This window comes from Lissotriton vulgaris, chromosome 2_1 (genome assembly GCF_964263255.1).
Source record: "Lissotriton vulgaris chromosome 2_1, aLisVul1.2, whole genome shotgun sequence".
Classification (NCBI taxonomy): domain Eukaryota; kingdom Metazoa; phylum Chordata; class Amphibia; order Caudata; family Salamandridae; genus Lissotriton; species Lissotriton vulgaris.
Genome location: NC_141687.1, coordinates 1,729,389,889 through 1,729,417,011, shown reverse-complemented (window position 1 = coordinate 1,729,417,011; position 27,123 = coordinate 1,729,389,889). Strand labels below are relative to the sequence as shown.

The 27,123-nt window shown below is 42.3% G+C and overlaps 1 protein-coding gene across 1 annotated transcript in view; it reads right to left on the bottom strand.

Annotated features, from left to right (window-relative positions):
* LOC147733202 (mucin-2-like) overlaps window positions 1–27,123 on the bottom strand; it is a 1,332,790-nt gene that overhangs the window by 1,080,861 nt on the left and 224,806 nt on the right. The window contains exon 5 of the mRNA XM_086957736.1: window positions 5,727–5,833. Within this exon, the coding sequence (XP_086813862.1) occupies window positions 5,727–5,833 (107 nt within the window). The remainder of the gene's footprint in view (window positions 1–5,726; window positions 5,834–27,123) is intronic.

The window sequence follows — 27,123 nt, the reverse complement described above, 5'->3', positions numbered from 1 at the left end:
TTATTGACTAGCACATTGTGATTAAAGAACAGTGTTTGCTCTATTAAATGTGATGAATTCTTTCATTAGAAAATGTTTTGAATAATTAATTATGTACGTTTGTGATACGTCTTTCTCTGGGACCTTTACAAATGTACTATCCATCAAACACGCAGCAGCTCACAGCCCCTGGAATCCCCCGGAGGACGCCCAAACAGGGGCCAACAAGGCCAGAACTCGCACAAAAAAGGAGAGCTGGAGGGACAGACCACAGGCCCAAAGCTGCGTTAAAAGAGCTACCACCAGGTTGGACAACAGAGTCAAACATACATCACAACTAATAAGAGTGCAAGGCAATCCGATGGAACCCTCTATGTCAAAGAGAATGACAAAAACACCCAGGTAGCCCAAATGAAGTGGCCTGCAGCGCACCTCACAGCGCACGTACGGCCCCACGATGACGCATCAAAAAATAGGCACCATAAAAATAAAAAATACAACCAGCAAAGAATAAACCGAAAGAAAAATGCAACCAAGAAGCATGTAGAAGACCAATGAACACAAAGCACAAATCAGTAATGAGGAGCCCAAGCAGGACATGAACCCACGTCCTGTGTGAGCCGGTGCTACCAGCTGAAAAAGACCAACCAGTGAGATAAAATGCTCAGTAGTCTAGTAACAGAACACGCTCTTGAAGCAGGAACGGCAACCCAAGTACAGAACGGGGGAAAACTATCAGTAAGCATCCCACAGAATGGATAACATAACCTCGATCAACCAAGAAAGCTGCCGGGCAAAATCCCGCTGCAACTGGTGACTGCACCATTCAGGATCGACAACATACATAAACACACATTAAACACACACTGAGAGTACGTTTTGCCCTTCTGACAGAACAGGGTTACCATGACCCAACACAAAAAAACATTGAGTTTGTAAGAACCCAAAACGCAACAGCAGTAGAAGTGCACATGCTTGCTCACTCTCACTGCTAACTGTACACCAAGCATCCAGACTTGCGGCGCAAGAACAAAGTGGCGCGTAAGCCTGTGTGCAAGACACCACAACAAATACTAAAAAGACATATTCAATTCAGGTAAGTGATTTGCCCAGAATCACAGGACGCCGCGGGCCCCTACCGAGTCCCAAACCCACAGAACCGAGATGAACCGCCCTAGCGGTCATGCCAAACACTCTCCTGAAAGCAAAGCATCACTGTTACAAAAGGATCACTGAAATAATATCGAGGGTCAAAATATCGACTTGCCAAAATATCGTGGACAAAATATCGACAGTCAAAATATCGAGTTTGTATCTACAAACAGGTAAGTACAAAAATATCGAGTACAAAATATCGTTAACAATAATATAGATGTAAAAAATATCGACTTTATTAAAAACAGTGTTAAATTAAATTAATATTAAATTTTAATTACTAAAATATACTTAAAAATACTTAAATTAAATTATAATAATTAAATAATAAATGAAAATAATAAAAATAATTTTTTACAATCTTATTTGTTGACCCTGAACCCTAAAATATACCCCTTTACCCAAAAACCCAAAACTGACCCTGAACCCTAAAATATACCCCTTTACCCAAAAACCCAAAACTGACCCTGAACCCTAAAAATACCCCTTTAGCCAAAAACTAAAAACTGACCCTGAACCCTAAAAATGCCCCTTTACCCAAAAACTGAAAACTGACCCTGAACCATAAAAATGCCCCTTTACCCAAAAACTGAAAACTGACCATGAACCCTAAAAATGCCCCTTTACCCAAAAACTGAAAACTGACCCTGAACCCTAAAAATGCCCCTTTACCCAAAAAACTGAAAACTGACCCTGAACCCTAAAAATGCCCCTTTACCCAAAAACTAAAAACTGACCCTGAACCCTAAAAATGCCCCTTTACCCAAAAACTGAAAACTGACCCTGAACCCTAAAAAGGCCCCTTTGCCCAAAAACGTAAAACTGACCCTGAACCCTAAAAATGCCCCTTTACCCAAAAACTAAAAACTGACACTGAACCCTAAAAATGCCCCTTTACCCAAAAACTGAAAACTGACCCTGAACCCTAAAAATGCCCCTTTACCCAAAAACTGAAAACTGACCCTGAACCCTAAAAATACTCCTTTACCCAAAAAGTATCAATATTATTTAATTACCAAATAATTATTAATTAACAATAATAATAAAGTAAATATATTAGCACATTAGCTGTAATTATTTTAATAATTAATATTATTTTTTCCCAATTAATTACTTAACAGTAACACAAAATTATATATATTAAAATGTACTCTAATTAATGTAATTAACTAATTATAATTAATTAATTACCAATTAATTACTAATACAAAATATGTACAAAATTATATTAATTAATTAACTAATTATTATTAATTAATTATCAATTAATTATTAATTATAAATATTTACAAACATATATTAATTAATTAATTATTATTAAATTACTTCCCACCCTACTCCCCTATAAACCCACAACCCGCTACAGAATTACATTACGCAATTATTAAAAAAACAAAATTCATTTAATAAAATATTTTATAACATTAATACACACTTTTCACACATATTATTACATAAAAATACACTATAAAATATTATATATTATTAAAAATTCGATATTTTTGCTATCTATATTTTACACAGTCGATATTACTTCACTTACCTGAAAAACGATATTTTTGTAGTCGATATTATGTCCAGTCGATATTTTGTCCAGTCTATATTTAAAACTCGATATTATGTCCAGTCGATATTTTGGAGTCGATATTTTGTCTGTGCACAGTTACAAAACAGAGTGTCAGAAAACAAAACAAACACAAGATCGTTTCCTCCGAAGGCTAAACAATATAACCAGCTGCTCGCCTTCGGTCTGATGGACGTGTTAGAACGCAGGATCGCACGGGACTGGGTTTCAACGAGGCTCCTGCAGTAGCACGTGGTACCTGAATGTATGCCGCTGAGTGCAGCACCCGGCAGTGCGCGCGCTCACACGTGTTGACCCTTGGCCTGCTGAGGCAAAGCTTAACCGGCCCAAACACACTGGGGGAAGGAAAATCCTAGGGTTCACTAGAGCAGGACCGCCAATCACAGACCCACGTACCTGCTACAGCAGGAACCACTTACCTAATGTTAATGTAAGCCAAACTTTTAGAGCGCACGGCTACCCCAAAGGGTGTCCCGGCGCTTTAGCAAAGAGGCCCCTAGAAACAGAAAAAAAACCAAGGCAGACACACTACAGTTATCGCGGGTTACTTGGTGAAGAGCAGAGTCTTCAGCTCCTTCCTGAAAGCCAAGAGGTTGTTTGCTTTCCGAAGGGAAAGTGGGAGTTCGTTCCACAGGCAAGCTGTCACGTGTTGGAAGGAGCGACCTCCCATCCGGACACGTTTGAACACAGGCACCTCCATTTTGGCCAGTTCCGCCGACCGCAAAGACCTCCGTGGCACATAGAAAGCGGTACGCTTCCTCAGATAGTGAGGGCCAATCGCATGGAGAGCTTTAAACGCCAAAGTGAGGAGTTTAAATCTAATTCTCCCAGCGATAGGCAGCCAGTGCAGCCTGGCTAAGAGCGCTGAGGCACTGGCTCTCCTGGGCAGGCCATAGATGGCTCTGGCCGCCGAATTCTGTACAATCTGCAGCCTAGATAACAGATATTTAGGTAGGCCCGCAAAGAGCGCATTTGCATAGTCCAGGCGTGATCCCACCAACGCCTGAACTACATTCCTACGGTACTGCAGTGAAAGCAGGGGAAGAAATTTCCTAAGCATCTTGAGGATGCTGAAACATTTCCCTGCTAATCCCAGGATGTGAGGACGAAAAGAGAGGTCATCATCAAACACCACTCCGAGATTTTTTACTTGAGCAGATGGTGTCTCTGGGGGGAACATGTCCTGGGGCCACCATGTCTTCCAGCCTGGGTCTGGGGCACAGCCGAAGAAGAGCAGCTCAGACTTGTCTGAGTTGCATTTCAGGCTGTGCCGCTGAAACCACGCAAAGACTGCGCTTAGACAGTCCTTGATTCTGCCGCCGTTGAAGACCTCTCCCTTCCTGCAGGTGAACAAGAGCTGGGTGTCATCAGCGTATGAGATGACCCGGGCCCCAAACGCCTCTGCTACCTCCGCTAGAGGGGCCATATATAAGTTGAAAATGGTGGGGCTCAAGATAGATCCTTGAGGCACCCCCACCTCCAGCGAAGGCATTTCGGCCGAGAACGGCGGAGCCCAGATCACCTGTCGGCGGTCGGCAAGAAAGGATTGAAACCAGTCAAGCACCGTCCCTCGCAGACCAATCTCCCTGAGTCTTGAGAGAAGGCCAGCGTGTGGGACGGTGTCGAACGCCGCCGATAGGTCCAACATGACTAACATCGCCTTTCCCCCATGATCGAGTGTCTCCCTGATGGCGTCAGTAACCTCAACCAGAGCGGTCTCCGTGCTGTAGTTTGCACGGAAGCCGGACTGGGAGTCATGCAGCAGATTGTTGTTCTCAATAAAGGTGGATAGAGTATGCTGAACATGTTTCTCCAACACCTTCGCCAGAGCAGGGAGGAGGGAGATCGGACGGTAGTTAGCCCATTGCAGGGGGTCAAGCAGAGGCTTCTTAATCAGCGGCTGAATGAGTGCGTGTTTCCACTGTCGTGGGACCACCCCCGAGCTCAATGATAGATTCAGCAGGGGGTTCAGCAAGCTGTTCAACGCTGAAGCCACCCTGCCCAGGCATTTCGCCGGACAGGCATCCAGTGGCGAGCCAGATTTCAGCCGAGATAGCATCTCCAGCGAAGTTTCGCAGGACAGCTGGGGGAAGACAGATAGTGTGGGCCCTGAGTTAGCCTGAGAGGGATCTAAATAGGTCGGCTTACCCCCTAAAGCGGCGTCGGCCATGCGGGAGTCCACAGATGGAAAGGTGTCCTGAATCTTTAGAATTTTGGCCACAAAAAAGTCGGCCAGCTGTTTGATCCATTCCTCCGTGTGTGAATGGACGGGGGTACCTGCAACTGGATTGACAAACTCCTTCACAATTCTAAAGAGTTCCCGGCTGGTATTATCGGCTTTGTCGATTCTCTGTTCGAGATAACTCTTTTTGGCTGCGGCAATCTGTTTGTAGTATGCCTTTATCGCGTCGCGGTATTTCGTTTTCTCCACAAGATCATACTTGCGCCGCCAGCGCCTTTCCAACTTCTTGCAGTCTTGTCGCATTATGCGTAGAGTGGAGGAGAACCAAGGAGCAGAGTTAAGGTCAGGGGCTGTTCTAGCAGCCCTCAAAGGGGCCAGCTCCTCGAATCTTGCCTGCATCCAGTTCTGGACCAGGATTAAATCGGCTTCCAGTACCTGACGGCGCATCTGAAGAGTAATTGTGCGCAGAACCAAAAACCAGGCAGAAGGGTTGGGCCGGCCCGCCTCTTATAGAGGCTCAATAAGAGGATAAGTGCATGTTTCAGCCTAAGCTATAAACCTAATGAGAAAAGGATGTTTCATCAATTCATTAATGGGGTAGGACCTTTTTTCCCATTGCTTTATGGTACAAATTCTACTCAGTAATAATGCACTTGATATTGATATTGCCAATACTTCACGGCACATTATTAATATTTGTTTTTAGCATTTTTGTATGGCGCAAACTTGACATTCATTATGAAAAACATGACATCCTGATTCAGGCAGAAATTCCTTAATAATTTTATTGGCAAAGTAACCAAGAAAGAAAAACAGTGTCCTTACTTCTTCAGGGTACTCCTGCATATCTTCAGATAGTGAGTCTTCACATCTTTCTGCAGGGTCAACCAACTTTTGCAATTTTCCATAGTCTATTTCAGTCAACCTGTTACCTGTAAGAAGCATACCTTTGTTTTATTCATAGCATTACCTTTAATATTCTAAAAACATTGAAATTGTGTTTATGTTTTGGTGTAGATCTGAAAACATCATTAAGATTGACCTCCTATTGGAAGGAGATGTGTACTAGCAGTTAAGCTAACTTTGAGTCAGGGGACCTGAGTTCGAAAGCAAATGTAACATGTAATGTGTACAATTCAAGGATCATTCAATGGTGCACGCAGGTGCTTTACATTGAACCATATGAATACATAAATCATCAAAATATTAGGTAACAAAGGAGCACAGGTACTAAATGCAATTAAAAAGGCTCAGAAGCTATAGAAAGTAGAGTTTGCAGAGCTTCATTTTAATTCTTTGGGAAATGTAACTGTATCATCTGGTATTTGGTGCCAGAGTTTGGGAGCTAGCTGCAAAATGGCAATTGTAACTCGTTTATTAGCTGAAACAAACTCTCAGCTAGTCTTTTCTTCTTGTTTCCCTTAGGCCACCAGATATGTGCAGTGTTACCTTCAGAAAGAAGCCCTGTGTGGATTTTAGTTTCCTTTTTATACTCATTTCACCATCAGCAATATGTCCTGTGGCTATATAGGGATTGGTGTCAGTACAACGCGATGTATTACAACGCGTTCCGTTACAACGCGATTTTTACAACGCAAAAACCATTACAATGCATGCCATTACAACGCATGGCATTACATAGCAGATACTTTTACAACGCATGGCATTACATCGTAAGTATAGGTAAGTATATCTTTTTTAAAAAAAATGTAATAAAGTTAATTAAATTAATTTAAAATAATAAAAATAATATAACATTTTTAAAACAGTAATTAATTTAATTATAGTAATTTAATTAATATTAAAATTGATATTAATTTAATATATTTAAAATAATATAATTAATGAAATATAAAAAATGTATAAATAGAAAATAATATAATGTAATTAATTACAATAAATATAATTATAATTTAATTAAATTATAAATAATACATAATATAATTATATTTAATAAAATTAAAAGAATTTAATTAATTAAACATTTTTAAATAATATAATTTAATTATAATCGTTTATTAATACAATTAAATTAATAATTGTAAATATAGTTATTAATGTAATTAAATTAAATAAAATTAATTTAATTAATTTAATTTATATAAAGTCGTAATACCCCTGTACCCCAAAAAACAAACCCAGCCCTAAAACCTAAAAACACCCCTGTACCCCAAAACCCAAACCCTGCCCTAAAACCTAAAAACACCCCTGTACCCCAAAACCCAAACCCTGCCCTAAAACCTAAAAACACCCCTGTACCCCAAAACCCAAAAACTGCCCTAAAACCTAAAAACACCCCTGTACCCCAAAACCCAAACCCTGCACTAAAACCTAAAAACACCCCTGTACCCCAAAACCCAAACCCTGCCCTAAAACCTTAAAACACCCCTGTACCCCAAAACCCAAACCCTGCCCTAACACCTAAAAACACCCCTGTACCCCAAAACCCAAACACTGCCCTAAAACCTAAAAACACCCCTGTACCCCAAAACCCAAACCCTGCCCTAAAACCTAAAAACACCCCTGTACCCCAAAACCCAAACCCTGCCCTAAAACCTAAAAACACCCCTGTACCCCAAAACCCAAACCCTGCCCTAAAACCTAAAAACACCCCTGTACCCCAAAACCCAAACCCTGCCCTAAAACCTAAAAACACCCCTGTACCCCAAAACCCAAACACTGCCCTAAAACCTAAAAACACCCCTGTACCCCAAAACCCAAACACTGCCCTAAAACCTAAAAACACCCCTGTACCCCAAAACCCAAACACTGCCCTAAAACCTAAAAACGCCCCTGTACCCCAAAACCCAAACACTGCCCTAAAACCTAAAAATACCCAAACACCCCAAAACATATACATCAGTACCCCAAAACATATACTCCTATACTCATACTTATTTAAAAAAATACTTAAATTAATATATTTAATTTATAATATTTAAAAACGAAATAAATATTTTTTAATAATTAATAATAATTAAATCAATTATAAAATATTAAATAAAATTTAAAAAAAAATTAAATACTTACCAATACTTACGATGTAATGGTATGCGTTGTAATAGCATCTGCTATGTAATGCCATGCGTTGTAATGGCATGCATTGTAATGGTATTTGCGATGTAATAGCTGCGTTGTAACAGCATTACGTTGTAAAAGATGCGTTGTAGCAGTAACACACCCTATATAGTGCTGTCTAACTGGATATGCCCACCAGACTAACGGATGTTACCACACCCAGTACAACAGTGTTGTAATCATTGGATAGGGGCCCCTTCCTGAGTCAAAAGGTTTCCCAGGAGGTTATAGCTCTCCTTTGATCAACTTCAACATCCTGCTGGGAGTGCTGGTTCACTGCCTTAACCCAAAGTGTCCCACAGAAGCCTCTGGAGATGTCCACTTTTTACAAATCTCTCTGCGTGTTAGCACAATTAAATAGAAAAGCAGCTGTTTTCTCTGTTCTGCTTACTTTCCTCTTAAGCACATGGTCAGTGCCAAAGAGTATTAAGTTATCCATTAGTTCAATATGGTGTTTGAGAACCCGGGACAACAATTTGTTCACATATTGCCAACTTGGTCTTGTGTTGTAATTGTTGCCAATTTGTTAGGGGACCGATCACCAGTGTGAAAAGTGGATTCTTGTAAATACAGCACATCCCTGCATTTTCAGAATGGAGAAGCGTGGCTTTAGCAATGTTTGCTTAACGCCATGCTTCTCCATTCTGCTATAAATGTGCCCCAATGTTCTTTATGTTTGAACTTGTGGTACTGCTTGAGCTTATCATGCACTTCTATGGGGATTACCTGCTGTTTGCGCCATAGGTACCGGGGGCTGAGTAGATATTCTATCAGAACTGTGCTTTGTCCTATCCTCGGTTTATTGGGTTGGGTGTGGCTCATGAATATCAGAGACAGAATATCGAAGCATCACAATATACAATAATCGGAATATCACAAGACAACATTTTGCATTGTAAGCGTTTACAGATTTTCTATACCTAACTCCGCACATTCTGGTCATATTGTGACTCTTTGATATTCTGCTTTTTAAATTTCCTAGTGCAATCATTGAGTCTGCAGGGGTTCTCCCTCCCAGACAAAAGATCCAATTTCTGGCATTTAGGTTCTGTTTCAGGTAGAAGGAAGACGTCCAATTGATGATCTCTCAAATGCAATATCCAGCTTGCTGATGTCAGAAAGTTAAGACACCCTAATATTATTGGCTAGTGTAAGCACATTTGGGTTGTGGCCCAAGGGGCAGTATATTATGTGGAAACACCAGGCTGTATTGTGGTTCAGACTGAAAGAGAGTAATAGTCATTTGAAAAAGAGAAATTGAGAGGAAACTTTTTCCATATAAACCCAAGGGTTTTTGTGAATTATAACTAAGCCTCCATATTTAATTGGTTGCCCATATATATTCAAATCAATAACCTTCTGATACTATGATGGCCAAAGACGACTTTGATTTAGGGGCAATCCATATTTCTGTGATGAAAAGCATATCAGCAGGTGGGTAGTTCGTAAGTTTGCAATTTTTGCAAACATGAGCAATTGCTGATCTGGCATTTGACACTATGCATTTTATGGCTCTGGAGCATGTGAGGAAGGGAGACATGTTGTTCCGATATTCATAAGGTTATTGTGTCAGATTCATTGCCATGGGTTGGCTCAAGGTGGTTTGAGAAAGGTAGTCTGCCTGAGAATTAAGATAGGCCAGACATTCTTCTTTTTCAGGCATATGGCAAATGATGAAGTTATAATCATAAGGAATAGTGTTTGTGCTGTATATGGTCAGAACATTTACTATCAAGTTGTGAAGGGTATAGGACGTTAAGTACTAGCTGAAAATGATGTCATGGCTGCTGCTGAATAAGAGTCTGAGACATTAAGAATGTACTGACTATTGGATGATATTATGCTGTGCTGGAACAGCTTTGGGAGGGAGCAAGGGAGCAAAGCCGATAGTGTTGTAATGGATGAATAAGGCAAGAGTGGAGTGCTTCAAGGATAATATAGACAAAGGGTAGTATCTTTAAATGTTGCTACTTGAGATATGGATCTGGGAATATGCTGGTGCATGTGTGACTAATAGTTTGGTCAATATATTTCAGCTACTGAAGGGGGATGCCACATATTTGGCATTAAAGAGATCTTATGAGTGGATTTAGGATTTTCATATTTTAAAATTATATGAACATTGAAAGGAGAATCTAATGTGGCTGGCAACAAAGCTGAAGAGAGTTAGCTGGAAGTTCTTTAGGCAGACAGAATTGATATCACATAGGTTAGCTCATGGATTCTGGGTTGAAACGTTACCTTTCTCAAAAAAATTGCCACATGACGAGAGGAGCATGAGGGGATAGAAATATACAGCAATATTGCTAAATGCTCCAAAGAACCTTGGCTATGCTAATGCTATATCAACGCCAACATAATTTGCCCAAACCTAGACTCTTCCTGAGTCAAATATGAGATGGTCCATTGTTAATGGCAATTCTATATACCTCCAGTGCCAGCCATCTGCTCACCTGGCGGATGAAATCAAAATTATGTGGATGATCGTCTCTGATATCTCCAAAAACGATCTGAAAAAGAATATATGCATTTTTCCAATCCATGCTTCTGTGAATCTAGCATAAATCTCCTGTCAGCTCATGCTTGCTGATGCCCAGCGCAATAATTTGGTGTAAATAAACAGCAAGTCTCACAGTGATCTAAACGGATATATTCCGTATCTAGAAATGTAAAGAAGCACATACCATAGGATTCATGGGACAAACCGATGGGAGTGGTTGATGGCTACTGTATTTGGTCATTGCTGTTGAGAAGAGACAGTGGTGGGACCAATTAAAAATGAGTGAGATGGCTATATTGTTGTTTGAACCTGCCTCTCCTTTACAGTCCTAAAACATGCCTCTCCCCACAGACACAAAGATGTGTAAGCAAAAATGTTAAGTTAACCGAGTCACATCTGTTCGAGGTTTTCAATGTTGTATCAATGGAACAATTGGTTGCCAATGACTTACAACTCTAAGATTTCTTTTGTGCTAGACAAAGGAACAAATCTTTTTGAGGTATGAGGCTGTGGTGGCACGTATGAATATAATGCAGTCAATAGCATGTGTGCTCTTTTCTATGTTCTGGGAGACTCTTCTCAATTTATGCTGTTAAGGGCCAAGGCTAACTTGCTACAATGTCAAAATACATTTAGTATCACTGACTTTGGAGGAAGGATACAGTGTAATTACCTAAGAATTCTGTGAGATTATGCATGAATTATGCAAGAAGAGCAATTCTACATTTAGCGCATTTCTTGTGCAAAAATGTTCCCTTGCATCCAAATTAGACACAAGGATGGATTTTTTACTTAGAAACAATGCTAAATGCAACCGAACACGAATAGGGAGCGGGACAGCTGCTTGCGGTCATTAAATGTGTTCTCAAGGTAGGACTCTTAATCATGCAAGGAGGAGTAATTGTGTAATTTCACATCAAATGTAAAGCAGAAATACCGAGATTACTCCCAATTTCTCGTGCATAATTGAAATTCCACCCAGGCCTGGTAATTTTATGGAGAAAGTAGAGTATTTGTTTGTCCAAACAGAAGCTTCTAGCAAATGTGCACAGCTGATGGACGGAAGAGAAAAAGTAACTGGAAGGTAAGAAAATCTTTATGTAGTATAGTCTGATAGATTTCTAAACTATTGGCCAGGGGCGGTGGGTGACATTTCAAAGTGGTGGGGCGCAAAGTGATTTGCATATAGCACCGTAGCGAGCTCGCGCAGCGAGCGAGCCCGAACCCCAAAAGGGGGGTTTGGGGGGATAACCCCCCCATAAAAATTTTGAAAAAAAAGAAGAAAAATCGTGCATTTTCAAGCAAATTTGAGAAAGCAGGAAGGTTAATAAAGCAATTGTGAAAGTGCAGTTATTACATTAATAGATGGCATAACATAGGTAGCTGCTTATTCAGTATAACCACAGAGCTTCATACATTCCGTCCTATTATGCTCAGACTGAATCCTGTCACCTGGCCACTGGCTCACTTTCAAGAACAGGACCGTATTCAAACCACTTACATGGACATACAAATCAGCAAATGACATGGCATTCAACCTACTCTCTGACACCCTACCATGCTACACACCAACTTGGAACTTTAGATTCACCAATCACAACTTTCAAATCAGCAAATGACACGGCTCCCAACACCCTCTCTGACACTCTACCATACTACACACCAGATCAGATTCTTAGATCCACCAATCACAACCTTCAAACAACACCAAAGCCACCATGTTTGCCTCCTAGTTCTGGGACTTTTACATCTCTGTCCTTCTACACTGAAACTCCACATCACCCAATATGTGGCCCATCCAATCTCTGCAGGAATTTCAGATGGCATTGAAAAGACATGTGCTTCAAGGAAAAAGCACAGCGGCATGGTGGATGTCGACAATGGCATTTAAAGAACGTGCAATACAAAATAACGTTATATGGGCAAACATTTTTGTTGTTTTCCCCAAACATTTTTTATTAAGTAAATAGAACACTATGAGCGATCCGTACAGGAGAGCTGCATAATTGTGACCAATTGACTACAATCAACAATCAAGGGGAGAGGATGTAGCCTTACGGCTAGAGCGGTCGGCTTCGAAGCTGGGTAACCTGGTTAGAGTCTCAGCAACAACACTCTACATCCTGTGACTCAGGGGAAATCACTTAATCTCCCCGTGCCTACCAATAAAAAAATGAAGGTGTTCATCTATAACGAAACTGGTGCTCATGTAAAGTGCTCTGATACCCGATGTCTCAGGTCTAGTTTGCGCTATATAAAACTCAAAAAAGAAAAAATCTGAACTTCAAGGTCTGCTTAGCCATACAATATGACTATTCAATGATCAAATTATACATGTCCTACACACGGTCACTGCGAGGAACCTATGAAGCAATGACTGATGACTCATATGCCTTCCCCATAGGCCTATACACCCAGGAAGCAGCACGTGACTCTTGCTGTAGCTACTCTGCGAGTCACTCTTGTGGAATGCTCAAGAGGAACTGACCCTCTTCTAAGCGGAACAGCTTTGAAAAACCGGAAAGAGAATGAGCTTTACTCTGTAATGCTAGGAGTGTTGTCTTTATATCTTTGGCACCTCACCTGTTCTAGGGCCCTCCGGTACGCATGCTTGAGCCTGGAACTTCCCATTATCAGAATAAGTGAGTGGATGTGGTTGTCTGCTTGTTGGTCTCTAGTGTTTGTGGCTGTGTGCATGTGTGAGTATGGTTGAGTTTACATGTGCTGGTGTTTGTGGCTGTTTGCATGTGTGAGCAGGTTTGCGTTTACATGTGCTGGTGTTTTTGGCTGTTTGCATGTGTGAGTATGTTTGAGTTTACATGTGTTTGGGAAAATAATTACAATCAATGCAATGAACTCCCCACTGTATTTATGTCCTGAGTAATTTGCCACAGCCTCCTGAGCACTGAGATATCTACACAACAATATTAACCTCCTCCCTGCAGCTAGGCAACATGCAGAAATGCAATTTCATAACAACTCATACTTACAGGCCTTGGGGATAGCATTTATACCAGATAAAAGCAAGCCACTCTGTTTATATTAATGTCAGATTTCTGCACCCGTTATCTCTCTATAGGAACCATGACCAAGGCTGAGAGGTAAAGTGGGCGTAAAATTAGACTTTTGAAGTGAGATGAAATCCAAACATTGGCAAAGCGAATGTGTTTGACTTTTATTGTAAATACAGATACACACCATCCAAGCACATGTTGACTCGACATAGATGATACATGCATGTAAACATCCAAGCACTCTCAGACTAACACAACTACAGTACTACATGCATACATACCATCGGGCAGACCCCCATGCCGACAGAACAACAGACCCCAGGCAAACAGAACAAGAGACCCCCCCCCCCACACACAGAACAACAGACCCCCATGCACACAGAACAACAGACCCCCAGGCACACAAAACAATAGACCGCCCCAGGCACAGAGAACAACAGACCCCCAGGCACACAGAACAACAGACCCCCAGGCACACAGAACAACAGACCCCCAGGCGCACAGGACAACAGACCCCCAGGCACACAGAACAACAGACCCCCAGGCACACAGAACAACAGACCCCCAGGCACACAAAACAACAGACCCCCAGGCACACAGAACAACAGACCCCCAGGCGCACAGGACAACAGACCCCCAGGCGCACAGGACAACAGGCACACAGGACAACAGACCCCCATGCACACAGAACAACAGACCCCCCATGCACACAGAACAGACCACCCCAGTGACACAGAACAACCGGCCCCCTGGCACACAGAACAACCGGCCCCCTGGCACACAGAACAACAGACCACCCCAGGCACACAGAACAATAGACCGCCCCAGGCACACAGAACAAGAGACCCCCAGAAACACAGAACAAGAGACCCCCAGGAACACAGAACAGACCCCCCACACACAGAACAACAGACCCCCCCACACACACAGAACAACACACCCCCATACACACAGAACACCAGGCCGACAGAACAACAGACCCCCATGCACACAGATCAACAGACCCCCATGCACACAGATCAACAGACCCCCATGCACACAGAAAAACAGACCCCCATGCACACAGAAAAACAGACCCCCCAGGCACACAGACCCCCAGGCACCAAGTTCCCTATTCCTATTGAGCAGCAGTTCATGTTAGTAAACGGAACGCGTGTCACGTCGAATCGGACAGCTGGAGAAAAACTGATCGGGTGTGCCCTCAGTCCTGGTGACAAGGGCCACACATTAGTGTGTCTGTGTTATTCATCAGGACAGGGACATGTGGCACACATGACATATCACACCCAGTCTCTACATACTGCTAGCACTGGGACGTGTCTATAGAATAGGGTTGTACAATAAAGCTTTTGTTCTAAAAAAAAAAAAAGTAAACGGACAAGACAGATTACTTTTGCAGTTTTGTACAAAGCGAACTCTTCCCGAAGGTATTACAAGGTAAGGTATTATTGTGAGTTTTACATTACAGACAAACAAATTCATTTTTGATAGGCGCGGAGAGATTTATGAGTTGGTGGTGCCCAAAAACAACTGCCGTGGGACCCACCTGCAGCCACCGGTTCAAATTAAGCACTGCACATAATCCTAGAAAAGTAAGTAGATCACTCCTTGTGGGATGCGAGGTCTCAGGATCCGTACCCAGAGTAAACACTTTGTATTTTTTATTTGTAGGGAACAAACAATAGCAGACAGTGCAGGTGTAAAAGCATATAAACTACCAATGTGCAAAAATTTCACACATAATAACACAGATCAACCGGCTAAAGAAATTAGCAAAACATGCAAGTGGAGTACAAGTTCCACATAATAGTACAGTTTATGGTTAGTTAATCAAAGTAGTCATACATTTACATTAAATAAAATGTATAAACTCTCTGGAAATAAAGTTCAAAGGTGCTTGATTAAAATCTACACCCCACAGATTGCAGACCTTATCAAAATCCAAAAATAAAATTAACAATTGGTATAACTTAAAAAAGGTAACTGCAGTACACCCCGATGAACCACGATATACTGATGAGGATGATTAGAACAGAATTGAAACATTGAATTCAATTAAAAGGAAGACAATTTGTGAAATCATTTTAGAACAACCTCTTAACTTAAAATTCCACCTGGCCATAGTCATTTCTAAATCAGTCCAAAACCACACAGATCTGTTGTACTTGTTACAATGTGTCAGGTTCATCAGGTATGAGGATGACTGATGATAAATTAAGTTTCACAAAAGGCACAACATCCGCATGCCAACATCTATGGTTAGTACACAACCTATGTCACTGCCCAACCCTTGCACAGGATCATCCCTCATTAGACTACAAATGACACGAATCACAGCAGTTTGCAATAGCTCAAGCATTGGCAGCAGCACGCTGATGACAGTGCTAACATCTAGCAGTAAACACTGCTTGTACTAGCACTGTTTGTCACCCTGGGACGACGACTATCCAGTTAGCGGCATCAGATGTAGATGAAATGTGCAGCTTTAAACCCTACTTGAATCTGTGTTTCAAAGGGTGAGTGATCATCAAACTGAGAGCATGTATCTTGGAGAACAGTAATGATAGGAGTGAGAGAGCGGCCCTGGAAGGCGGTGAAATAAAAGGAAGATATTCCTGCTACACTCCAACACCAGAATCCCAAAGTCATCAAACTTTAGATATAACCACTGATCTTCCACCCAAGCATTGGTTGCTGTTTGCCAGTCTAATACCTGGGCGTCATCTTGAGAGTGTGCATGAAATACCACTAAGCATGCCCGTGAGAAGTCAAGACTAATTAAACCTGAAGAAGAAATGGGAAAGTTTAGAGCCTTTACGGACTCAACAACTGAGCGCGACCACTGGAGCTGTAAATTGCCCACATGCACCTTAGCCTAGTAAGAAAGACAAAATCTTGTGCATACCGACTACTAATTCCGAAACCCCAGTTGGGTCTGATGGCTTGGTAGAACTACAGCGACATGTGCTTGATCTCAAAGTCACTGGTTCAAATTGTTGCAATCCCACTCTGCCTTTTATCCTTGCGAGGTCAAGAAAATTAATACCATCGAATTGGGTGACAATAAACATCTGCTATGCAGCAACGAGATTCTCTTCTGGGTGAACATGCACTACAAATATTCATCTGTGTAAGGCTGTTGATATCACTGTGTAATATTCTCTTCCATTGCTTCGGTCTCCAGTAGCAGTATTAACATTGGCCTGATGTTTGCTGGGTTCGAATGGTCTTTTTTTAGTAAAAATGAGAGAGTAACACCTTGTTCTATCCCCCTTGGATGAGTGCATCTCTTTACAGAGGCATTAATCATATAAAATAAAACCTCAACAAAAAGACCTTTTTTTTTAATCAATGTATGTGGTTAGATAGATGTTCTTGAGCCCGAGAAATGTATGGAAAGCTGCAAGAATTCATTACAGCGCAAGCGTGGCACAGAAGAGAAGGGTTCAGGATGTGCATAATTATCTGTGGCTATATTTCATTTCAACAGTTGTAAATGATGTGGCCCGACTTAGAGCACTACAGTGAGTTAGAGACAATAGACGAAATATTAGTGTTAGGAAAAGACGGCTCTCAATACACTCGGCAGTCTAAGTGCCCAGGTGTCTTTACCATTGATTCATGCGATCACAAGAAAAACGGCACCATCTGTCATAAGGACTATAGGAGTGTGGTAAATATTTCACTATTCAATTTATTGAGGAAAAGTGTACTACGTTTCTCAACGCCCAGCTAGGTAAAATACGGTACTATGATGCATTTAGCACAACCCATTGAATTCAGCTCGTCCATGATCTTATGTGGTAGCAACTAGGAGGCATGCCATGTTTGTCACCTCCAACTGTGTTTCGGAAGGGTAATAGTCCTGGTTATAAAAAGCCAATAATATTTTAGTACACAAGTTGTCCAAGTAAACATGTTGCATTCTTTTACATGCAATTAAGGCATTGGATAATTATGTTTCAGTATCAATATGATGTGAAGGCCGCTACTTTTACCACCCTTTGGCTTAACTTTTGAAATATCTTCTAGGCATTAATAATTACTTTGAAACTGAAACCTCTCAGTGTCTGAGACTGAGGCTGTACTTACCCGAGCACAACCCGAGCACAGTATTCGGGGAGATTTTTGAAATCCGCCTGCAGAATGCTCCCAAGAAAGGGCAGGGACTCACGACCACGAGGAGGCGAGGCGAGTCGACTGAACCGGTTCCTCCAACGTCAGCAGCTGCGAAATGGCCAATCACTGCATGACTACATTCAAGTCAGACACAGTGATTGGCCATTATGCAGTGCTGCTGAGCAGCAGTGCACCACCCACGCGCGGCATCCAATAATGGATTGCTGCGCGGTGACCGGCCAATCCTGGCGCTGCATGCTGCACCAGGATTGGCTAGGGGGGCCCACTGTCTGCTCGCCCTCTACCCTTCCTAACGCTGAGGGCTGGCCTGCCCGGCTAAACCTGCACCACCCTGGTCATTCGCTAGGAGGGGGAACTTACTGCGCATGCTTGGGCAAGTTTCAGCCCAAGCTTCACATGCGTTAGGTGTACCTGACTGTCTCTGCTGCTACAGCACTGGTGACGTCACACTGTCACTCAAGCTGTGCAGGACAGCCCCCCTGCGCGCAGCGGGTGCTGCCCGGATTCCAGGCTCGGCGGCGCACAAACAAATTACTCCGACCTGGTGGCGATTTCATTTATTACAAAAGTTAAGTAGTTCAGCAATTCCAGCCGCGGGTCCATGTGGGCTAGTGGGGCTACGCCCCTACGCCCCAATGGACGCACCGCTGCTGCTATTGGCCAACCAGGATTTCACAGATTGTTCAACTTTTATCTATGCCTATGCACTATAGTAATTTTCTCTAGCAAGTTTTTGTTGGCATTGGTAACTTGTGAACATTTTGCATGTGAGTGCCTTTTCCTTAGGGGGTACTATGGAACCTTGTTGCAAGCATTTTGAAGGTGAGTGCACATATTGCTTAGCGTCTCGTTACAATTATGTATGAAACGCCTTCAGAAAGTCCAGATCTTTATGTGAAAGTGCTACTCACCAAGAACTTGGAGAAGAAAAAACTTTGCAACTTCACAAACACATATTAGATGAAAGGAATGGTTATCGGTTTGTCTGAAAATGCACTTCTTTCGCTCTATCTGTTTCTGTCTCTCTCTTTCTCTCCCTCTTCTTATATATACTCTAGCAGCGACCAGACTGATATATGAGACAGAGCTTTGTCTTTTGTGACTCTTGTAGCCTGGCACGCAAGAAGGTTATACCGTAGTCTAATTAAAAAGAACTCACAGAGATGTGACAGACTGACTAAATACGGGAACCGCAAGTACTAAAATTGACATGTTACCTTCGAATAGACAGATAGGGATCCTTGTTCTGTATAATTCTTGTATGTCCTCCTGTATCACTCTCTTGCACTGCGAATACATTGTTCACTGAGCAATGCACCGTCAGCACTTGTTTACATCTGTTTTCTGAGTTTGGTTGCAGCGTATGTATTATAATTTCAATCATGGGGAACTATGGTGGAATCATGGGGAACTATGCAATGAATATGCAATGAATGTATTTCATTGGGTCTTTTTTTTGCCAGAGTCACTATTCAGGTAATTTACTAAGGGCCATATGTATCAAGATACCCATTTGCGATTCTCAAATAGCGATTTTTAAGAAATCGCTATTTGAGAATCGCAAATGGGTGTGTATGTACAAAATCATATTTTTTTTTGCGATTTCTTAGAATTCCTTAATTGCGATTAGCAAATTACGAATCGCAATTAAGGAATACTTTCCTATTCATTTCTATGGGCCAGGAGGCCCATAGGAATGAATGGGAAGTTATTCTCAATTTGCGATTCGCAATTTTCTAATCCCAAATTGAGAATAATTTCAAGGGTGCAGGGGTGTCCAAAGGACATCCTGTTGCACCCCTGAAATATGCATGGGTGCACATGTGGTGCACATACATGCCCATGGGCATGTATGTGCTTCACATGGCACGTTGAAAAATTTAAATATTTGCATTTTTCAAGGAATTCGCAACTTACCACCAACTTCTAGTTGCGATTCCTTAAGGGCATTTTACAATTTTTTTTTGCTACATATATTACATTTAAGGAATCGCAAAATTTGCGGTTCCTTAAATAAGGAATCCTTATTTTGCACCAGTTTTGCTTCATACATTCCATTTAGCAAATTCGCATTCGCAAAGGCCGGGCAAGGGGCGGGTCAGGGAGGAGTGGCTTGTCCAATGCTATGGGCACTGACTGTTTGGTTAGTCCTCTCGGGCCGACCAAACTAGTCATGCGCACTCTGCCTTTTCTCTATGTAGGTTGCATGCAGCCTACATAGAGAAAATGGCCTCCCCATTTGAGCGCTGTGAATACAACACTCCCGACTAGCATTGCTACAATTCTATTGACTATAAACGAGGATGCCATCATATACAGACAGTGGTAAAACGACTATAAGGCCTAACCACCGTCCCCTTGGCTGGAAGAAGTTTTATTTTTATAAAAGAAAATCTCTGGGCTTTATCAGCAGACCCCCATACCTTAAAGCCTAGATGGAAGGTTTACATCATAGGAACAGCATAGCTCTTCTCCATGGAAAGGGCTCTTTCCAAGTGTGTGTTTGAACAACATGCATCCCCTTAATATCAAAGCCCGAGTGTTTAGCATGTTTTCTCTAGGTGCTAGGGACTGACCAGAACAGAATAACAAGGGGTCTTGTTTATTGACCTTGCACATCATGTTCAGACTAAAATCCAGGAACTAGCAGAGCGCGAAAAGCAGACAGTTCTCATGATCACAGGCACAAATATGGTGACAATCACATAGAGATGCTGCAACATGCACCTCCAGACAACAAATGGCATCAGATTTCACGCGAAACATACAGACCAGGTCAGCCTTGAGTGGAACAGCCACAACCATCACATGTCTTTTGGCTTCTGCGAAAGGTTCAGATTTTGGTGAGGTTTATTACATGTAGTATTATGCGCAAAAGCAGCAGCAAAAAGGCTAACTTAGCAATGTCGAGAATTACCGTAATGGCCATATAACATTGTGGAAAGGATTTCTAATTACAACAGACCTACTAATACTCTTTCAGGTTTATAAATATTTCAGGGGGGGCCCTTTTGAATTTTCTTTTCAAAATATTACTTTTTAACCAAATTACATAAAAAATATTTCCTGTAAAGTGCACCATTTTTCCCTCCTATTTTTCAATATTTTTCTTCGGGGAGAGAGCCCTCTGTAACTGCTATATTTGCAGTTGGAGTTGCTTCTTTGCTCACTTCATCAAACTGGTCAACAACCTTTAACGCTCATCACTTTCAAAAGTTACAAGCCATCACTGTGTGGTGCACCAGAAGGGCAGGTAGATTACACAGTGTTGAATCCTGTGGGGGTGGGTGCGGAGGTCCACCAGAAACAGTGGTAGGCCCTCCCAAAATTTATTCTCCCTGGATTTATTTAAAAGGTTGGCACCCTCCATCCCAAAGTAGCTAATTAGTGACTTGGTGAGATGTTTAGGTTAATTTCCAATTTGCCATTGCTGTTTTGTTTTTGTACCATTGGAATGCATGTGACGTAATGACTTTTCATCCTTCAGAGGTTATTTAGCAACCTGTCTAAATATTATAATTAAGACATTTATTGAAACGTTTACTGTTTTGTTACATTGCTGGTGAAATTATGCTTATAGTTCATTGGTGCATTTACAGTAAGAGCCGTTGATAAAGACTGTACTCCTGACTTCTTATGACTGCATACAACACAATTTGGACAATTTGGACAAGGCAAGTGTGGGGAGTTGAGGTTTTAGGGCTTAGTCATTGTAGGCATGCACACCTTTAAAGGCTCCTCATAGCTATTGTTGGACTTGGCTCTTTTTGCAGGGTCATAACTAAACTTTTTGCCTTTCTCCTAGCCTATTTTCTGCCATGGTGTTGGTGGATTTAGGACTCTGGGCACTTTAGCACGGCTGTTCAGTGTAAAGTGTGTGTGCTCTCTGTGTTAAATATGGTAAGGATTGGCCTACACCTGTTTGGCCTATTTAATTTACCTGTCAGCCCCCTGTAAAGTGGTATCTCATGCTACTGGTGGGCTTGCAAAAGACACACAATTGGTGTCTAATTATGCCACCTACCAAAGGAGCCTTTTAAACCTATCTCAGGCCTCTGCCATTGCAGGGCCTGTGCGCGCAGTGCCACTGTGATGTGGCACCTAAAGTGTGTGCCATGTCTGTGACTCCCCTTTTACTACATGTCAGTCACCCCTAAGGTTGGCCCTAGCTAGCCCTATGGGCAGGGTGCATTGTAGGTAAAAGGTAGGACATGTACCTTAATTTTGTGACATGATAAGTGTTTCAGTGGTAATACCTGAGAGGAGCAGCCAGGTCAAGTTTGGTATGTTTGAAATAGTATTAATAAATAAATAAAGGCATTTCTGTTTGCTATGTGTCTGCCTGCCTGATGTGTACTGCATGTCTGGTTTTGGAGTGGCAGGGGCTGGTGAGGTGTGTGTGGCTCCAGGAGGGGCAGGGTGAGTCCGCGCTAGGCTGACTGGGACATCTGCATTTGGAGTAGTGGGAGAAGTCCCTGGTCCCTGAATAGGTCTGTGCCTAGCCTGTACAATGCTGGCTCCGCCCCCTGTGTTGTGTCTGATCACCGAGCCCCCACCTGACAAAGGGGAAGAGGAGCCCTGTAAACAGAGTGCTCCAAAAAAAACCAGACCCAGTTGTAACTGGTTCCCCCTAACCCTGTGCCAGGGCAGACAAAGAAAAACTGAGTATAAATGTAAGGGCTGTGACCCCATGTTTTTTGAGCTGTGCTTGTGCTTACTTGAGCTGGGGAGGACACTCTGCCAGGAGGAACCACCGTGGGACCCAGCTGCAGCTTCTTGGGGGTTCATGAATGCTGCCCTGCCTGGCTGCGGCCAACTGGGCTGTCCTCAGCCCCAAGGACTTTTAATTCCCACCTGCTGGATACCTTGCCCAGCTTTAACCCAAGGACTATTATTTCTTACCTGCTGGATGCCTTGCCCAGTTTTACCCCAGGACGGTTAAGGACCCTATCGCCTCATGAGCGCTATGACTTTACTTCCAGAAGAGAGGAGAGTGCTGATGCTTTGCAGTGCTGAACTGACATTGTGGATTAGGGAATCCCCGGCGTAGGGATTCCCCCGTGCTGCTAGTGAGGCTGGAGACCACCCTGCATTGTTGCATCATTTAGCGGGTGCCCACCCTGTATTTATGCTTTTTAGCGGGTGCCCACCCAGCATTTATTCCTATTCAAAAGCAGGAGCCCACCCCGTATTCGGCAGAGGGAGAAGAGAGGCCGCCACTGAGCGCAGCAAAACCAGGAAGCCAGGCCAGCTCAGCCTGACTGTGAGTGGGGCCTGCCTCAGTGACCATAAACAATAGAAGGGGTATGCCCAAATGACCCTCCTAGACCTTGAGAGCGTGGCGGGTAGAACAAGGACCACACGTGCGTTTGGCGGATGGGGACCGCACATACAGGAAACAAGGTGGAGGTGTTGCTCTGATTAAACTAGGAGACACCAGGGATTTAAGCGGAACGGTTCCTTACTCCTATACTCAGGACCTGAGAGATTTCTTGGAACCAGACGATGCGGGTATTTGTGTACTCTTGTCATATTTGACGGATGGTGCTACTTTTGGGAGTGAAGATTTGGCTCCAGATATAACTTGAACCCTTGTCCTGATGAAGCCGCAAGAAATTAATAGGTGAAACGCGAACACGACTGCATCTAGGAGGAGTCTAATTATTTAGATTTTTTCCTTAAAATAAGGGCGCCTATAGATTAAAGAGAGAAGAGGTGTGATACCTCAGGTGCATAGGGGACTTCCTCATAGTGTATTACTCAGAATAAGGAGTATATCGAACGTATATTTAGTTTTTTTTTAAATGTTGTATATGTTGTGTATATGTATTGTTTGATATATGTGATTGTGATTTATATGTGATTATATGTTTTGGTATATGTCTTGTATGTATCACGTTTGATTAATAAGTATTTGATTTTTTGTAACTAGCCCATCCTATGACATGTGTATACCTTATAGAATCATGTATAGTTTGATGTATGAAATGTGTAAACATCAGGGTAATTGATAGTGCTTGGTACTAAAACAAATAGTTGATTGATCCCTCCATACTTTTTTCTATTACACATCTCAGTGACAGCGCCAGAGCCTCATGGGCTCCAGTTCCGCGTTCCTCTTGGCTCAGAAGAGAAGACTGTAGTCCCTCGCACTACGGCCATGAGAGGGAGGTCGGGATCAGACGAACCGCAGCCCTGGTGAGTGGCGTTGCGCTGGAGCCTTGGTTGTTCATTGTGCCGAGTGAGGGCGCAAGAAAGAGACTGTGTGCTGCATACAGTACCCGAGTGAATCGGCGAGCAGGAAGCCCGTTGAGTGAAGGCACCAGGAGGATCCCAGTGAAGGGGGCTCCCGAGGCACCGTGAGTGCCCGTGTTGTTCTATCCAGCTGCCCTGCTGTTGCGGGCAGCTGCACCGAGGGGGACATTTTATTTTTAGAAGTCCCGGAGTGGGACTTGGGGCAGCTTGGTTTTTCGACGTCCCGGAGTGGGGCTCTAAGGGCACAATGTTCCAGGGCTCATTTTCACAGCTTCCCCACCGGACAAGTGGGCAGCTGCAACATTTGAGGACTGAGTTTGGGAGCATGTTTAGTGCTCCCAGGCACAGTGAGTGCCAGTGCCGGATTCCCAGCTTCCCTGCGACAGCGCGGGAAGCAGCAGCAGCGTTTTTGGGGGCCAAATTCTTTGTGGATGAGAAAGGAGTGAGTTGCAACCCACGCCCCAGAGCACTTGCGCACTTGTGTTAAGCTGCATGGGCAGCCAGAGGGCCACTTGGAGGGTCCTAGAGTTACGCCCTGACATTTTGAACATAGGGCAGAGAGAAGGCCAGTTGGCCTGGGGTCTGGTTTGCGATTGGTAGGTCCTTACACAATGTGTTGATACTGATGATTTAAACATTATGTTTTTATGCCTATGATTATTCATGCTTATGAGGTGCATAATGTGTTTATGCTGGTGAGGCCTAATGTGTAATGGGTTTATGCTAATGAGATTTGGGGCTAATGTGTTTATGCCTAATGTCATGCTATGATATTTTAGGATGATGTCTCATGCTAATGTGATAATGCCCAGGTCATTGTGGTACCAGTAGTTACTGGTTGTTTTTTATATTTACTACCTGCATTCTGATGGTTCAGACCATGGCCCAGTTGGCCTGGTCCTGTATATAATCGCCTGTGAATATTGCCTAGTGCCAGTTGGCACAGTGTAAATGTGTGATTATGTGTCTAATGTGTTTATGATAATACAAAGGCTATTTTTGACATAACCTTCTGTGGAGTTTCTGTTGTGGTGTGCCTAGTGTGTTGCTGTGTGTGTGTGTTGCGCAAACACTTTACACATTGCCTCTGGGATGAGCCTGGCTGCTCGTGCCAAGCTACCATGGGGTTAAGTAGAGGTTATCATCAGTGTGTAACTCCCTTGCCCTGACTAGAGTGGTGGTGTCTGCCTGGCTTAGGCGCATGCCTTAGCCAACCAGAAATCCCATTTCTAACAGCTATGGGTTCTAGTCTGCTTTTAGGGTGCTAGATGAATTTTTTGACATTTCTTTAGCAAGTAGTCCCTATAATTTGTGAAGTCCTTCAGTAAATGTTCCCGTAGGGCTCCACCTGCCTTTTTAAATACACTTAGAAATATGTCTGCATGATTTACTGATCTAACACACTGCTTTATTGCCTCAATAAAAGCCAATATTTGGTAGAAATCTTTTAGACTCCAGAATCGAATTTAAAATCAATCTATTAACTCGTTGAAATAAAGTAATTTTTTCAAAATAGATGTTATTAAATTGGCAATAGATTCAATATCTTGCTTTTTCAGTTGATTAAAACTAAGCACTAACTGGAACACTCTCAGTAAATCACTTCATTCGAGGGGGGCAACTGCAGAACGCCTTGGCACACATTGTTTGAATAAAGTCACACCTGACCATCATTGTCTACATGTGACCCATGGCTCATATCAAGTAATAGCTTCCTTACCACTTTAAACACTATTAACAACTGGGGTGAGGGTATTTTTTGTTCCCTAATAGTGCTGCTACTCCCCCCGTCAACATATCATGTTTTGTTGAATGTGCTTACATGAGTTCCTTTTTTTTACATTGGGTCAGTAATAGTTTGCTCATTGGATGGTATGGGAAATTTGGGAAGTCCCAGAACATCAGAAATGACTGCACCCCAACTGTGTCTACTGATAGCACATGAAATAAAAACGGTTGCTTATGTTTAGTTTGCTTCCAGCAAAGGGATTTATACATAATTTGTCAATTACGTGCCTTGGCATAATAGTGTAATCTAAGATATTTCAGGTAACAATCTTAATGTATGGGTATGAACTAAGACAGGTGAGTATATTCATAAAATTCCTTGAGATCCAAATTAGTGAGCAATAGTATTGCAGGTAAATTAGTAGTAGTGTCTTAATTTTGCAAGATAAATCAAAGCTCAAGGGTGATTTTAATTGAATCAGAATCACTGAGTCCAAAACAAATGGAAGAACAGCAAACACATTTCCCCCTTAGCGGTGTGCAGGACTGGGGCTTTTTCAAGATGTCATTGGTAGTCTGGTTCATAATGGGATTTTGATAGGACAATGATTCTGTAAAGTCCTAGTAAGAGGTTATGTTATCGCCCTTTCGGGCATTTGGAAAGAAGACATCTATGAGCGCTGCGGTTGCTAAGACGTGGAGTCACTCACTAGTGACATAGCCATCTTAATGTAGAAAGCTGAAAATCCTTGAGATTATGCTGGCATGAATTAAATTTGTCTGAGCTTATCTTTTAGTGGATAGTGAGGTAGAGCAGTGAAAGGCTGACTTTGGAAGGTGCCGAGGACTGTGAGTTAAATTCAATACCATTCAAAGTAACTTTCAATAAATTGTCCACTTGAGCTTTTTTTGTAGAAATGAAACATGTACAACTAAATACTACACATACAAACAAATACTCACCACATTGCTGGTGGAATTACATTTGAAATCTTTCACACAAAAAACAGGTGGACATCAGATCATAGAGGGCAAGTACCCCTCTAAATCTAGTTTGCACCCATGTTTGTTGAATACCTAGTACAAATATGTATAGCAAAAGGGTCTACTTCTCGAAGCAGCTGCATCTCAATTTATGCTTACATCAGAAACTTAGTAAATCATAAAGGATTATTCCCAATCCAAAAAGCATTGCTACTGCCTTTTTCAGAGCATTTACCTAATAATAGGTCTCCAACCTTGGCCAATACTTGGTGGATCAATAACCAGAAGCCTATTAGTTTTAATACAGCAAATGCAACATTGACTTTTTTCCATAAATAAGTCAAACCCATGTGCTGTAAAAAAAAATGTAGGGCTGAAAAATATGGTCTTAAGTCATAAAAAGGAACATATCCTTCTTTTGCACTAGGTTACAAAGCGACCACTCGTATGCAACAGCACAAGGGTCACACACACCTACGGTGTTCACAAAAACGTTTCTCCACTGAGTAACTTAAGCATGTGT